Raw genomic sequence first — 13,609 nt, 5'->3', positions numbered from 1 at the left:
TGTGCTCTATTGATCTTGCCTGGTGTAATTGAGCCTGTCAATATGACCAGAAGGTGGAGTTTGCACTTTTTGAGAGTATTTAATTGGTTCCAATGCACCAGACAAGATCAGTAAAGCGTAGGAAAGTATTTGAATCCAAAAGAAATACGTATTTGACCCAAGTCTGTCAGGGTGAATCCACCACTCTCTCGGTCTGGAGCCCAGGTACTTTAAATACCGCTGTGATCCTCTACCTTCAAACGTTCTCTTTTTCGGAGTCGTCATCGTGCCGTGCGCCAGGTAGGCTCTGTGCAGCGCCCGAGGGAGGAACGCGCTTTTACTGTGTTTTACGATTTCTTTAAAAAGCAACAGGAAAGCTCCGCACCGGCTGCACCTCTTTAAATTCTCCCTTTCATGTCGTGCTAAAGCCGGTGCCTGAGAGGCTGCTGCCAGTCTCATGAGCTGCCCGAGCATCCTGACGCAGTCACTTGACTAACTGAACCCTGATTCGCTTGGTGTTCTTGCGGCGACAGGGCAAATCCGTTGACAAGAAAGACTCAGCTAAAAGAAAAGCTCAGTGCATTGTGCTAGACACTTCCGATCCGCTCCAGCTTGTGGGTTAAGATGCTCTTTCATAGTTCCCCAGAATGCCCAGAGAATTTTCCAAAACACCTTGTTTGACATCAATTTGCACAATTTCTTTTGTTTGTCCTTTCTTAAGTTAAAATTTCTTACATTTTTCATATCATCTATTTCTGGGTTAAAGTTACCCCAGATGCTCAACCTATGTACTTGTGTAAAGGCACAATTTGATGCACCCTCACCTTATTGTTTGGGCTTTATTGCTTGTGCTACGGTACGCTAGCTAATTGGAAACATCCTGCCCTGTCCTGGCTCCGGCTACCCAGAATTCTGCAGCAGTTCCCGGAACGTTGAGGGAACCATGCAGCGTCTTCTCTCTGCAATTACCGTTCATTACAGCCCAGGGCCGACCTCTGAGAGAGAGAAAATAAAAACATTCTGCCTTTTTTTCCCCTTTTTTGTTTGGTTTGTTAAAAGATTAGACTTTTCTGTGTCAAACTCCTGTCAGCACAAATCCCCCTCTGTGAAAAATGTCGAAGAGGAGCCTGCCAGGTTTTTTGCATTTTGTTTGTCTTTATTTCTGGGACGTCCTCCCTGCCAAAACCAGGCCTCTGATATTTTAAAAACTGGCCAAGTGTCCGTGCCCTGGCTGAACCCCGTGGCGAGGCGTCTGGATGAGCAAGGCAGGGACGGATTGAGCCGGCCGGGGGCGGGGGTTGGGGCTGGGGCGGGGGCGGGAGCTGGGGCGTGGGTTTGGGCAGGAAACCCAGAAACCTGGTGGGGGACTTGGGATCCCTGCAGACTGTCACACTGTCCCGTTTCATCTGTAAAGGGGCTGGCGCTGCATCCACAAACCGTGGGTTCCAGAGAGCTGAACTGAGGCAAAATGAAACAAGATTTTTGGCGTATGGCTGACCCATTTTGAAATAAAATTAGCCTGGGAGTTCTCCTGTACCTAGGCCCTGGGCTGGGGTGCACAGTTGAATGTTCAGTGTTAAATCAACTCTGATAGAGTAGATTTTACTGTGATAGAGTTTACTCCTTGAACTCTTATCCACTTCTCTTACCACTGACACTGGAGTTAAATTAACACTGAGAATGGAGTTCAGTTAACACTGGAAATTGAGTTAAATTAACACAGAATGCAGTTAAATTAACACTGAGAATAGAGTTAAATCAACCCAGGGAATGGAGTTAAATTAACACTGAGAATAGAGTTAAATCAACCCGGGGAATGGAGTTAAATCAACACTGAGAGTGGAGTTAAATTAACGCTGAACTCTTTGCTGTGTGGCCCAGGGCAGTTTTGCCGTCCCCACTCCGCCGGAGCCATGCCCGTCTCCCACCGTGAAGATCACAAAGTGGCCCTCGGCGTGCGGTCGCCATTTGATCCCGCGTCTCTGCCTTTGCTGCGGGGGCGCTGTGTATACAGTGCGGTCGAAACGGGGTTTGCTTTGATGCGCTGTCATCGATGATGAAGGGAGTCGGACCACCTCGCACCACATGACTGAGAATCGCAGCGCGCGCGCTTCTGAAATGCCCTTGAGATCCGCCACAGTGTTTAGAGGCGTTTGACATTCGCAGCGCTCCCTGAAGGAGCCTGCTTGATGTTCTGAAGCTTGTGACGGTCTTAGATGATGCGATTTAAGAGGCAGCCGTTATTACTGGTTTAAAAAATGGCGCTGTTGACAAAAATGTCCAAGAATAGTGTCTCCTCCTAGCTGAAAGAGGTTTGAGGAGACAGAGAGGCCTTTTACCTCAGGCAACGAGCTCCTCCCCTAATGGCGTTACAGATCAGGAAGCCAGAAGGGCTCACCCGGATGTGCGCTAATCAGATAGCATAATGGAGCGTTTGGCTTATCCACGCTCAGTTTCCATTACAGAGTGCCACACACGGGGACTCCCCCTGGGGGAAAAGGCGCTTCAAACATGGAAACGGTCACAGGCAGGGGCATCGACGGCGTCCGTCACGTGTCTCCCACGTGTCCCCCACGTGACGCCGCTCCACAGCGGGTGTTTTCCCCCGATTTCGCTGTGCCTCGCGGCTGGGAAGCTCGAGCCATTGGGGTTCTCTCTCTCTCTCTCTCTCTCTCTCTTTTCCTGTGCCTCGGTCGCCCGCAGTCTGCATGCTATTCCCCGTCTCGCTGCTGTTTAACATCTCGACGAAAGGGTTTGTTTTTTTGACCGCCCGTCGCAGAAGCCGCCTGTCCGAGGGGCGGGGGCGGGGCGTGGGATGTGGAGAGGCCTACAGCGGGGGTCGTGATGGACCAAACGGAGGAACTCTGTTCATCAGAATTCCCTGAGGAAGTGGTCGGACAGGAAGAAAACCCACAACTGGGACACAAAACAAATTGTCATGAAAAAAAATTTAAAATTTCATGATAGATAAAATTTCATAATAGACAGGCGCCATATGGCAAGCATACAGGGCACATATTCAATTTTTGTCACTTTAGTTACAGTCCTGTGGACGGTGATGCTGGATTTGACTTGGGAGCCAGGATCCGTTAGTGAATGTGTGTTGCCTGCATACCTCGAGAGTGTCTAGAGATTGGCTGATCCAAGCACAGGCCCCTCAGCTCATAAATCTGCCTTTTATCTTCGTCATGTGTGCCTCCCATCTCGCAGCCACAAGGGGAAGGGTAGGACACTGGGGATCAGCGCTCTGGGAGAAGGGGGAAGGTTTAGTGTGTTGCACACTGTCATGGTTTGGACTGGTAGAAGGATTAGTGCAATATATGTGCAGACAGGATGGTTCCTTTACTAGTGTAGGCACAGATACATTTCCGTGTCATGCACTGATGTTGTCTGGGGGAGGATTCAGCCCCTGAATGTGTGATGTTCTTGTGTAGATGGATATGATTGTGTGCTGTTGTGTTTTAGAGATGGGTTTGTGTGATGTTCTTGTGTAGATGGATATGATTGAGTGCTGTTGTGTTTTAGAGATGGGTTTGGGTTTGTGTGATGTTCTTGTGTAGATTGATATGATTGTGTGCTGTTGTGTTTTAGAGATGGGTTTGGGTTTGTGTGATGTTCTTGTGTAGATGGATATGATTGTGTGCTGTTGTGTTTTAGAGATGGGTTTGGGTTTGTGTGATGTTCTTGTGTAGACGGATATGATTGTGTGCTGTTGTGTTTTAGGGATGGGTTGAGCTCCGTGTTCTTGCGTAGACAGGGGGAGGGTTCGGTCTCCGCGCGCTGTGCTCTTGTTGGGGATGTTTTACATGCACAGGGGTCTGGATGGAATTAAGGTTTGTTAATCAGCACCAGGCCTGATGACTGCCTGAAGCACAGCCACAGCCCGTGTGTGTGTGTTTAAACACCAGGGTTGAATTCAGCTTCACTATGCTCCAAGTGCATCAACCTCTTGTGTAAGAATTTATCTTAAATCACATTTTATAAACAAGGTATATGCTGTAAAAATGGTCTTTTTCATCCTCCTTGCAAAGCTAGCAACATCGTTTTTTTATTGCTAGGAAAAAACATAAATGTTCTCCTACTCTTATCAGATCATAATTAAGAAATGTCTTAACTCATTAATGCCCAGATTTTTCCCAGAGATGTCTTACATAAGCATCTATAGTCATCCAAAAACTATTCACAGATGGAAAAAGAGTGGCAGAGACTTCGGCAACTTTAGTTGCCTGCAGGCTTAAATGGGTTAAACCGTGATTCAAGTATACATTTTGAGGGTGCCTATTTGGTGTTTAAAGAGGAATCTTAGGGTGGTATGGATGGGGGATTATTTATAATGATATCAGAACTGACGGTCCTGGTCAAAGCCGGAGGAAGTCTGGAACAGGTTAAAGATGGAAATTTTTGTGGGTGGGGGGTATCTGGCGGGGGCGCGTGCTGTGGTAACCGTCCCTTTCGGGTTATAGGCCGGAGCGTCTGCACCCACCCCGTTGTGCCGGTGTGTTAGCTTTCCGAATGGCTCGGTCCTGCTGTGAACCAAATTAGTTCCATCTGTGTTGATGCTGGCGAGTTTGGCCCTTTAGTCTCCCCCAACCCCCCACCAAAAACATTCTCCCACCCAGAACGCCCCATCCCCCTGTCCCCCTCTCTCCGCCCTGTCCCGGCTCTGCTGACTAATCTACCCAGAAGAAGAGAAGGGTCTGTGACTCAGGCGAGCTCTGTTTGTGTCTCATTTCCTCTCTCTCCTCTCTCTCTCTCTCTCTCTCTCTCCCTTTATCTATCTCTCCCCATTCCAGAAGAGACCGAAACACAAATAAAGCAGTCTTGGCGCCGTAGCCTGTGTGGACACAGGACAGTCAGTCCTCTGAAATGTGTGCGCTTTCATGCTGCTTTTTGTTTAAGCCGCTGTCAGTCCGGATCCCGGTATGCGCGCGCCGCAGAGCTTCTTCCCCCACAGTACACCGACGCCCCCGCGCAGTCCCCTCACAAACCGCTCCAGCCTCAAAGATAACAGCGTCTCCCCGGTGTGAAGAGTGGTATTCTCAGGGGTGAGCAGGCTGGCTTGTGCGCACGCTGTTCAGCTGCCGTGTGTGTTCAGTAACTTGGGAGGTCGGCCTGACGTGCTCACGGAAATGTCCTGCAAGATGTCTGTAAGTCACATGTTGGACTGACCACACTGTATAAATACCTTGGCCTGTCCTATAGAATATGTGTGCAGTGTCAGTCATGTGTGAGGAGTGTCCTGTTCTGGCATGCTGAATACGGCCCCATTCTTTATGATGTCATCGTTTACAGATAAGCCTCACATTGGCCTAAACTGTGCTTCAGCACCGCTGACAACAGAATCATTTAATGACGAATCTTACTGATGACTCAACGGTGAACATATTTAACTGCAGTAATTTAAGTGCAGTGATCTTTTTCATATCATTACTTTTTTATGTTTATAGCATTTTGACGGATACTGTGAAGGTCCACCGTCTTTACGGAAGAGGCAGAGGCTGCGGTTTGTCTGTTTGAGGAGCGCCATTGTGTGTTTCTCTTCTCTGTGCCATGCTCACCGCTCTGAAGTATTCAGTGACATCACCCGCGCCCTCAGCTGTAAACAAAGGAAAAGAGCATAAATAATGTTTAAAGAACGACGAGGCGCGGCGGGTTGCAGTCGCTATGGTAACTGGGTCCTCTGGCACGCGCGATCGCATGTTTAAGGTGAAGCGGCCGCTAGCCACTCCCTTTGACGCTATACAACTTGGAAACTTTGCTTAGATTTAAAAAAAGAAAACATTACAACTGGGGCAAATGGAAAACTTATTTCTGCAGTTTCTTTCCAGGACTCACAGTATGTTTTAAACAGTGCTAAGTAGTACATTTAGCATTTTACAGGTCAGGCAGGCCTGGAACACCGAGGCTGGCGCGATGCGTGCGTTTAACGAGCATCGCTCCCTCTAGCCGCGGATGCTTGCGGCTAGCCCAGACCGCTACTTGCAAACACTCATGGGAGATTCCTCCAGTATAAGCTCTTTAAGCAGGTTAAGGGAGAGCCCACGGGCAGCCCCCACCATCTCCAGAGCCAGGCCCGGTGCTGCACGGCCAGGTGGCACCTCGTCCTGGAGCAGGCCGGGGGCTTGGACGGACGTGGAAGTCAGCGGGACGCGGATGTTTTCCACACCTACGCCTCGTGCCAGATTTTTCCACACTGGAATTTACCGGAATTTCCAAGCACGATGGCTCACGTTTTCTGCTCACCGTGACTACAGTCTACCGGGCCTGCCTGCCTGCTGCTCAGTCCCAGGCACAGGGTTCAGTCACAGTCTATGACTGTGCCCTTTCAGGGTGTAGCGCACAGTCAGACCGGTCCAGTCCAAATTGGACCAGAAGCTAAAAATATGCCCAAATCTTAAAATCAGAGAATGTGGGTCTGGGTATGCGGTCGAGGGGTCTGAAGGAATCGGAAGAATGTTTCGTTTTGTTGAATCTAGATGTACTGATGTACGGAGCCCTGCTGGCAGTAAGTGACTCCCCTCTCTATTTTTAGAAGGGGAATAATTCAGCGGCGACAGAGTGGTAAATTACAATTGCAGATCGGTCACAGGAGACGCGATAAGGAGCCGGGCGGAATATCGAGAAATCCTCGGGGCAACCACCATGTCCGACGCAGCGAAACGACGCCCCAGCCTCCCCCCCGCCGGTAACGCGATCCTGGATGGAGCGGCCGGCGTTCGGCGGGCGTTTTTGGGGGCCACCTCAGGATACGCGCTGACCCGCTAACAGAAAGCACGTGGGCTGGGAGCGTGTCCGCTGTCCGTTCTCCGCCTCTTTGTCCTGAAGGACGTCTGGCGTCGGCGAGGCCTGATTCAAACGCCGCACGCTGCCCTGACCCTTCCTGGGAAGCTTTCCCGCTGGGCCTTTAGACGGCGAAACGGTACATGTGCATACCGTTTGCTGTGACCCCCCCCCTCCTCCCCCCCCAACCCCCCAGCGCTGACCCTCAAACCTCAAACCTGCAGCGTCTGCGTTTGGTAATTTATCCTCCCCACTGCCAGAGCCGGTTTTGCAGCGACCGGCGGGTCCTGCTGTAACAGCCCCTGTGGTTCTGTAACGCTGTGATGCTGTAACGCCGGGGGAAAGTGCGGCTCTTTCATCTGTCAGCTGATCGCGCGTCGTAAAGCTGCAGGAGGCCGCACATGCCAGCAGCATAGCGCGCGCTGTAATTAAATGGCACATGGAACGTGTATGTTTGCATAAGGGCCTGTGTTCGTATTATAGCATGCGAGGGCCTTTGAACTGGCTCTGTTGATGCAGTGAGGAAATTGTAAAGTGTGAAATGGGATGGTGAGATTGATTAGCTTTATCTGTGTATAGTCATTAGTGTGTCTAAAGAGTCATTAGCTATAGCTGTATCTAACAAATCATTTGCATTAACTTTGTCTAAAGAGCCATTTGTTTTGCCTGTGTCTAAAGAGTCATTGGCATTACCTGTATCAAAAGAGTCATTACTCTTGCAGCAGCTACAGACAGGAGGCAGACAGGCAGATGGACAGAGAGTTGGTTTAGTTTACGGAGAACATTTCATCACAGTGTGAATACTGACTAGGAAGAATGATAACAGCTTCAGTTCCAATTCCATGTCCTTGCCCTCCCCCTGTCTGACAGCACGAAGTGTGTAAGTGCATGTGTGTGTATGTGTGTGTGTGTGTGTGCGCTTGCGTGCGTCTGTTTGTCTGGATCTTGTGTTTATGTCCAGTACAATAGTATCATAAAATCTTTTGTTATTCGTAACTGTTTGTTATTGTAATTTCGTAGAGGTGTGTCGGAAAAGGGACAAGAACAAACGCGGCTCCCAGCGTGATTAATGTCGCTGTTCGGCCAGAGTTGTGGGAAATGGGCACGTCCTGCTGATATCGGACCGTCGTTTCGCTCCCGCTCCAACACCAACACGGCGAGCGTCAATAAGCGAAATATCCCCGAGAGTGCGTAATGGGAAGAGTGGTACCGTGTTTTAAGAAGGAGCCAGGCTTATTCTTCGGCTCTCATGTCCCTGCTCTTCCATCCATCTTCGTTTTTTTTCTTCCTTTCTTTTCTCTTCCTCCTCTCCGTCCCCTGGACGTCCTTGCCAGTAATGAGTTCACGAAAAGCGGTTTTCTCAAAGGAAATGCGATAAGGTTCTGGGGCTCCAGGCCGCGTCTTGAGTTATGGGGGTGGGAGGGCCTGGCCGGGGGCCTGAGTGTTTAATGACATGGCTTCGGTGGAAAGTTTGGCAGGAGCAGGACAGCCCGGCTCGGAGAGGCGGTGTAATTAAGATCCGGTTGCCAAAAACCTGGAGAGTTCTCTTTCATCAAGGGTTTAACAAGGAGGGGCCCACCTGGGACCGGTCGGGTTGTGCAGAGCGGAACCAGTCCAACTAATCCCCCCCCCCCACCCACCACCACCACCTCCAACCCCAACCCCCCTCCGCTAGGTGCGTGGGTACGGTGTCCTCATGGGCTTAAAGCTAAAAAGCAAAGAAAAAGTGAAGTGTGTGTTCCAAGTCCCGTGGCTGGCTTTCCCTAAAAACGCTTAACGGATTGCCCCACATCCCAACGTCTTTTGTTTATTGTGAGTGGGCTTAGAATGGGCTCATTGTGCGGAAATGCTTGACTTGTGCCGTAAATCCACAGTCAGAGCGATAGTTCTGCTGGGTAAAGAAAGTGTAAAGGACCGTCAGGCCTTATAGCGCCAGTCACGGGGCCGAAGGATCGTGTGTATAGAGAACCAAGTGCGTATCGCCCTCCAGAATGTGCGTCAGGATCTGCGGCTTTTAAAGATCCCAGACGTTTTTGTTGCCGTAGTGACGGGGCACATCTCCAGGGCGGTATGTCCGTCTAGAGCGGGCCCAACCAATGGCCCGTTTAACGAGCCTGTCGGGCCATGCCCGGGGTGTTTCTCATGACTGCAAGGATCGGAAAAAACCATCAGAAAATTGCAGCGTCTATAAAGAAAATGTAATAAAGATTAAAGAAATTCACTTTTTTTTTTCCAGGGGGGAAAATCTGGGAGTTTTTCACCACTGTAATTGGTTGCAGTTTTCTGCAACCAGAGTGCGTGTGCGTGTGCACGTGTGCATGTGCATGTGAGCGTGCATGTGCAGGCATGTGTGCATGTGTGTGTGTGTGTGCATGTGTGCAAGTGCTTGCATGTGCGCGTGCATGTTTGTGTGGATGTATGTGCATGTGTGTGTGTGTGTGTGTGTGTGTGTGTGTGTGTGCATGCCTTATGCGTCTTACTTTATGTGGTTATTGTGGTGGGGGCACGTTCTGTGTTGTTACGGTTACACAGTTCAGGGGTGTAAGAGCAGGGGATATCCCAGCCCATTAGCAGATTGATAATGAACCTCAGAACTTGTGAACACACGAGGAGAATCTTGCTGAGTGTTCACTTTGCGCCAGAGATCTGTTCTGCACAAACCCGAGGCCTGGCTGTGCAGTGGGAGGGGTGGGGGTGACACGCACTTTCATTCAGCTCAAGTGAAAGGTTGTTCTGGGAATGCACAAATAAGGCAAATAAAAAATGTTTACTTCCATGTGTATGAGATTATGAGATTTGATTTTTATTGTGGCAATTATATTATTTTTAAGAGCTGAAAGAAAACAGGCCAAATGAGTCACGTCGCTTGGTTTATCCAGTTTGTTAGAGCAGCGCAAAAACCGGAGTTGAAAGGACGACAACAGAAAGGAGAGAGCGAGAGAGAACGCAGATTTCTGTCTCTCCTCCCTTTCGTTTTTTTTTACTTGCCCAAAGTGGAAGTACGTGGGATAACTGGCTGTGTGCGGTTTTCCGCTGTGTTGAGTCACTTCAAAGCTGATTGGGTGGGGTCTGATTTGCTAAATCAGTGGCTTCCTCTGATGGCCTTGCAGATAGCAGTCAAGATTGCATCCTGATTTAGGGGCTGCACTGATCCTGGGGTTTGAAAGGCCACCAGGGCTATTATTTATCAGAAAGACTTCCTGAATGTTCACCCACTTAAGTTTTCCTGGGTAACACATTAGCTTCTCACGATTCTGATCGCTGCGATACCGCACTATTACAATGGCATGACGTTCAGAGCTGTGCACTGTGCACCTCTTCACCTGAAGGTTGCGGGTTTGAATCCTTGCGGGACACATTTGTTGAGCTTGGAATAACATAATATAACTGCCTTCAGAAATGTACAAGTTTGTGACGGAAACTGAGATTAAATTACCCCTGACCTTGGATAGCAGTTTAAGCCAATCCAACTCTTATTACTAACATGTGATCGCCTCTCTAATTCCCAGATACAGGTGTCATCTGACGCAATGCAGTCTGACGCAATTCACCGATGAGGGTGAATTCATCAGTAAGTGATTCATACAGGTGACCCAAGTGTGCTCGGTGGTAACTCACGCTCCACCTGTCTCCTCCTCTGTCCTCCAGCCTCCGGACAATGGGCCACCGCCCCTGCCTAGCTCCTCCCTCCCAGAGGGCTACTACGAGGAGGCGGTTCCTTTGAGCCCCGGAAAAGCCCCAGAATACATCACATCACGTGAGTGTCCCTCCACAGAGGGATGTTTGATTGTAGCTGTATTTCACATAGATTTGTATAATGTCCCAACTGGGGAAATGAACCAGTCTCCAACTAGAACTCAAGTAATCAAAATTCCACCAGATGAATGTTTTTTTTATCAGCATAAAGAGGCCAATGAAGTGTGAGCGAGCTTCTTTTGTCTTTCCAGACTATGACTCCGATAACATGAGCAGCTCGTACGAGTCGTACGATGAGGAAGAGGAGGACGGGAAGGGGCAGAAGATGAGGCACCAGTGGCCCTCCGAGGAGGCGTCCATGGACCTGGTGAAGGACGCGCGGATCTGCGCCTTCCTCCTGCGCAAGAAGCGCTTCGGACAGTGGACCAAGCTGCTGTGTGTCATCAAGGACAACAAGCTCCTGGTACACACTGTACACACGCACATGCACATGCACATGCACATGCATCACTTACACACACACGCATGCATCTCTGTCTCACACACACACACAAACCCACACCATCTACACATACATTTCACACACACACACATGCATCTCTCTCTTACACACGCATGCATCTCTGTCTCACACACACACACAAACCCACACCATCTATGCATACATATCACACACACACATGCATCTCTCTCTTACACACTCATGCATCTCTGTCTCTCACACACACACAGACACACACACACAGACACCATATACACACACATATCACACACACACACACACACACATGCACATGAATCTCACACACACACACACATGCACATCTCTCTTTCACACTTACACATATCACACACTCACATACACACACCATTCACACACACATAGCACACGCACGCACAAACACACACATGTCTCTTTCGCACTTACAGATATCACACACACACACACACTCACTCTCTCACTCACACACACACGTCTCTCTGTCAAACACACACAGACACTCTCTCTCTCATTCTCTCTAGCTCTCTCTCAGTAAGCCCCAGTTAGTAATGGCCTTGTGTTGATTGACAGTGCTATAAAACCTCAAAGGATCAGACGCCGCAGATGGAGCTGGTGCTGTCGGGCTGCAGCATCACGCACGTCCCCAAAGACGGGAAGAAGAAGAAGCACGAGCTGAGGATCGTCCACCAGGGGGCCGACGCCCTGGTGCTGGCCGTGCAGAGCAAGGAGCAGGCCGAGCAGTGGCTGAAGGTGAGAGGTCACATGACCTGCATTGTCCTCTGAGCATGACATAATGGCCAGAAGCACAGTGTTCTCAGCAGAACTCCTGCAACGTTGTGCCAATGTTCTCAGAATGTTGTAGAAACGTTATTAGATGTAGTTATGTCATAAAGTATGTCTAATTGGGGGGGTGATTGATAAAATTTGCCACTGTGTATTTGAGAATGTGTCGAGGAGAAAGGGAACAAGTGTCTTTAGTTGAAGTCACCATCACTCAAGGGTCTGCTGAACAGAAGGTACATGTTCAGAAATAGTCATCTTTGGAAATTACCTCGCTTTTTTGCCCGGGAAGTTTTTGGAATCGCATCCCAGTAGGGTGTAAGACTCCACTTGAGCCCCACTGTGATTTGGAACAGGTGTCCAAACGCCAGGGCCTGGCAGGATGTTTGGTTTGTATCGAAGTGCTGCTGTCCTCAGATCTCGTTTTAAAAACTTCAACTGATCCGCACCACAGTCCGTCCCGCAGACATCAAACAGAGCCCCCTCCCCTGAATTTTTTTTTTGTACCTTCTTGTTTATGAAATGGCGGGACCTCTGTGTTATTTTATTACAACCAAAATATGAAAGGGCCATTGTGCAGGTCAGAATTCAAAGTCAAAGCCGTCTCTTTCTTCCTGCTTCCAGAACGTTCCTCGGAGACCTCTGTTTATCTTAAAAAACCTATTGTGTGCTATTTTAAGGTCGGGTCCCTGCCCCTTTTTTTTCGGGCTCTTGAAGCGGCGCTGCTCTCGTCAGATAAAGCCCCAGCGCCCCCGCGCCGCCGGGCTTTTTAGGCTTCGGCTCCGCGGCGCCTCCCGCCAGCGCCGCAGCGGCTAAAACCGGGCCTCCGAGGGCCTCGTTAAAGACAGGCCCTTTCGCCGTTTCGCCGCGTTCCGTAGAGGGGGCGATGGAAACACCGCCCGGCCTGTTTGCTTTCATAAAGACCCCGCTTGTGGAGGGAGAAGGTCGCTCTGGGCCTTCTGTAAGAACTGCAGCTTGTTTGGTGATTATGCTCCTCGTTCCATGCGGTAATTAGAGGTAATTTATTGATACAGTGTATGGAAGGGAACTGTAGCCTGCTCGTGGCTGGGCTGTCTGCAAGTGCACGGAGCGAACAAATCAAATATACAAACCGAGAGAGGGAGAGAGGGAGGGAGAGCCAGAAAGAGGGGGGAAAAGAGGGAGCGTAACAATGGCCAGTTGTTGGTGGGAGGAAAATCCTTGCATATTTAGCGTTCGGTCAGGTGCCTTTATATTGGAAACACATTGGAACAATAAGTGATTGCACGAGATAAACGCATTCTTTTTCAGCTCAATTTGTTTTTCCATGCACAATGCTTGAGTTAGCCCAATTATCACATGTTTGTATATGCCTTATTGAGCACACAACAAGAGCGTGTTCCTCAGTACTCCAGAGCCACAGGGCATTCGAGCGCATCTTTGCGGCAAAATATTCTAGAGTTTGGATGGTGTCGTTATTTTCTGCAGATGCAGCCATAGCTGTTTTCAACTGAGAATAGAATGGAATGTTCCAGAAGTGAATGTTAGTGGATTAAAAGCTGTACACCGGTTAATGGAGAGAATGTGAGGAGGGTCCTCAGGCTAAGATTGCAACTACAGCAATTCCAGTGTGGCTACCAATGCTACTCTATTCCTACTGCCTTTGCATTAGTGGGATGCGGTATATGGAAACACTCTTTTGTTCACTCTGTATTTTCATCTTCCTGTTCTCTTACTCTACTTTGCAGCTGTTTCACATCTCTTTCTCTGTCTCACTCTTATTCTCTTCTCTTTCTCTCTCTCTCTCTTCAACTCAGCCTGGTCTCCTTCTTGTGCACGGGCCTGGTTAGAGGGAGGCATGGCCACTTTTGCTCCTCTTCCTTCTCTTCCTCC

General features: G+C 49.3%; 1 protein-coding gene across 3 annotated transcripts in view; it reads left to right on the top strand.

Moving 5' to 3' along the window:
• afap1 (actin filament associated protein 1) overlaps positions 1-13,609 on the top strand; it is an 86,039-nt gene that overhangs the window by 53,634 nt on the left and 18,796 nt on the right. For all 3 annotated transcript variants that reach the window (XM_035426813.1, XM_035426812.1, XM_035426814.1), the window contains exons 4-6: positions 10,408-10,516; positions 10,707-10,918; positions 11,528-11,707. In XM_035426813.1, the coding sequence (XP_035282704.1) occupies positions 10,408-10,516; positions 10,707-10,918; positions 11,528-11,707 (501 nt within the window). The remainder of the gene's footprint in view (positions 1-10,407; positions 10,517-10,706; positions 10,919-11,527; positions 11,708-13,609) is intronic.

The sequence above is a fragment of the Anguilla anguilla genome, chromosome 7 (assembly GCF_013347855.1).
Source record: "Anguilla anguilla isolate fAngAng1 chromosome 7, fAngAng1.pri, whole genome shotgun sequence".
Taxonomy (NCBI): Eukaryota; Metazoa; Chordata; class Actinopteri; order Anguilliformes; family Anguillidae; genus Anguilla; species Anguilla anguilla.
The sequence above is the reverse complement of the archived record's forward strand: the minus strand, read 5'-3'. Positions and strand labels throughout refer to the sequence as shown.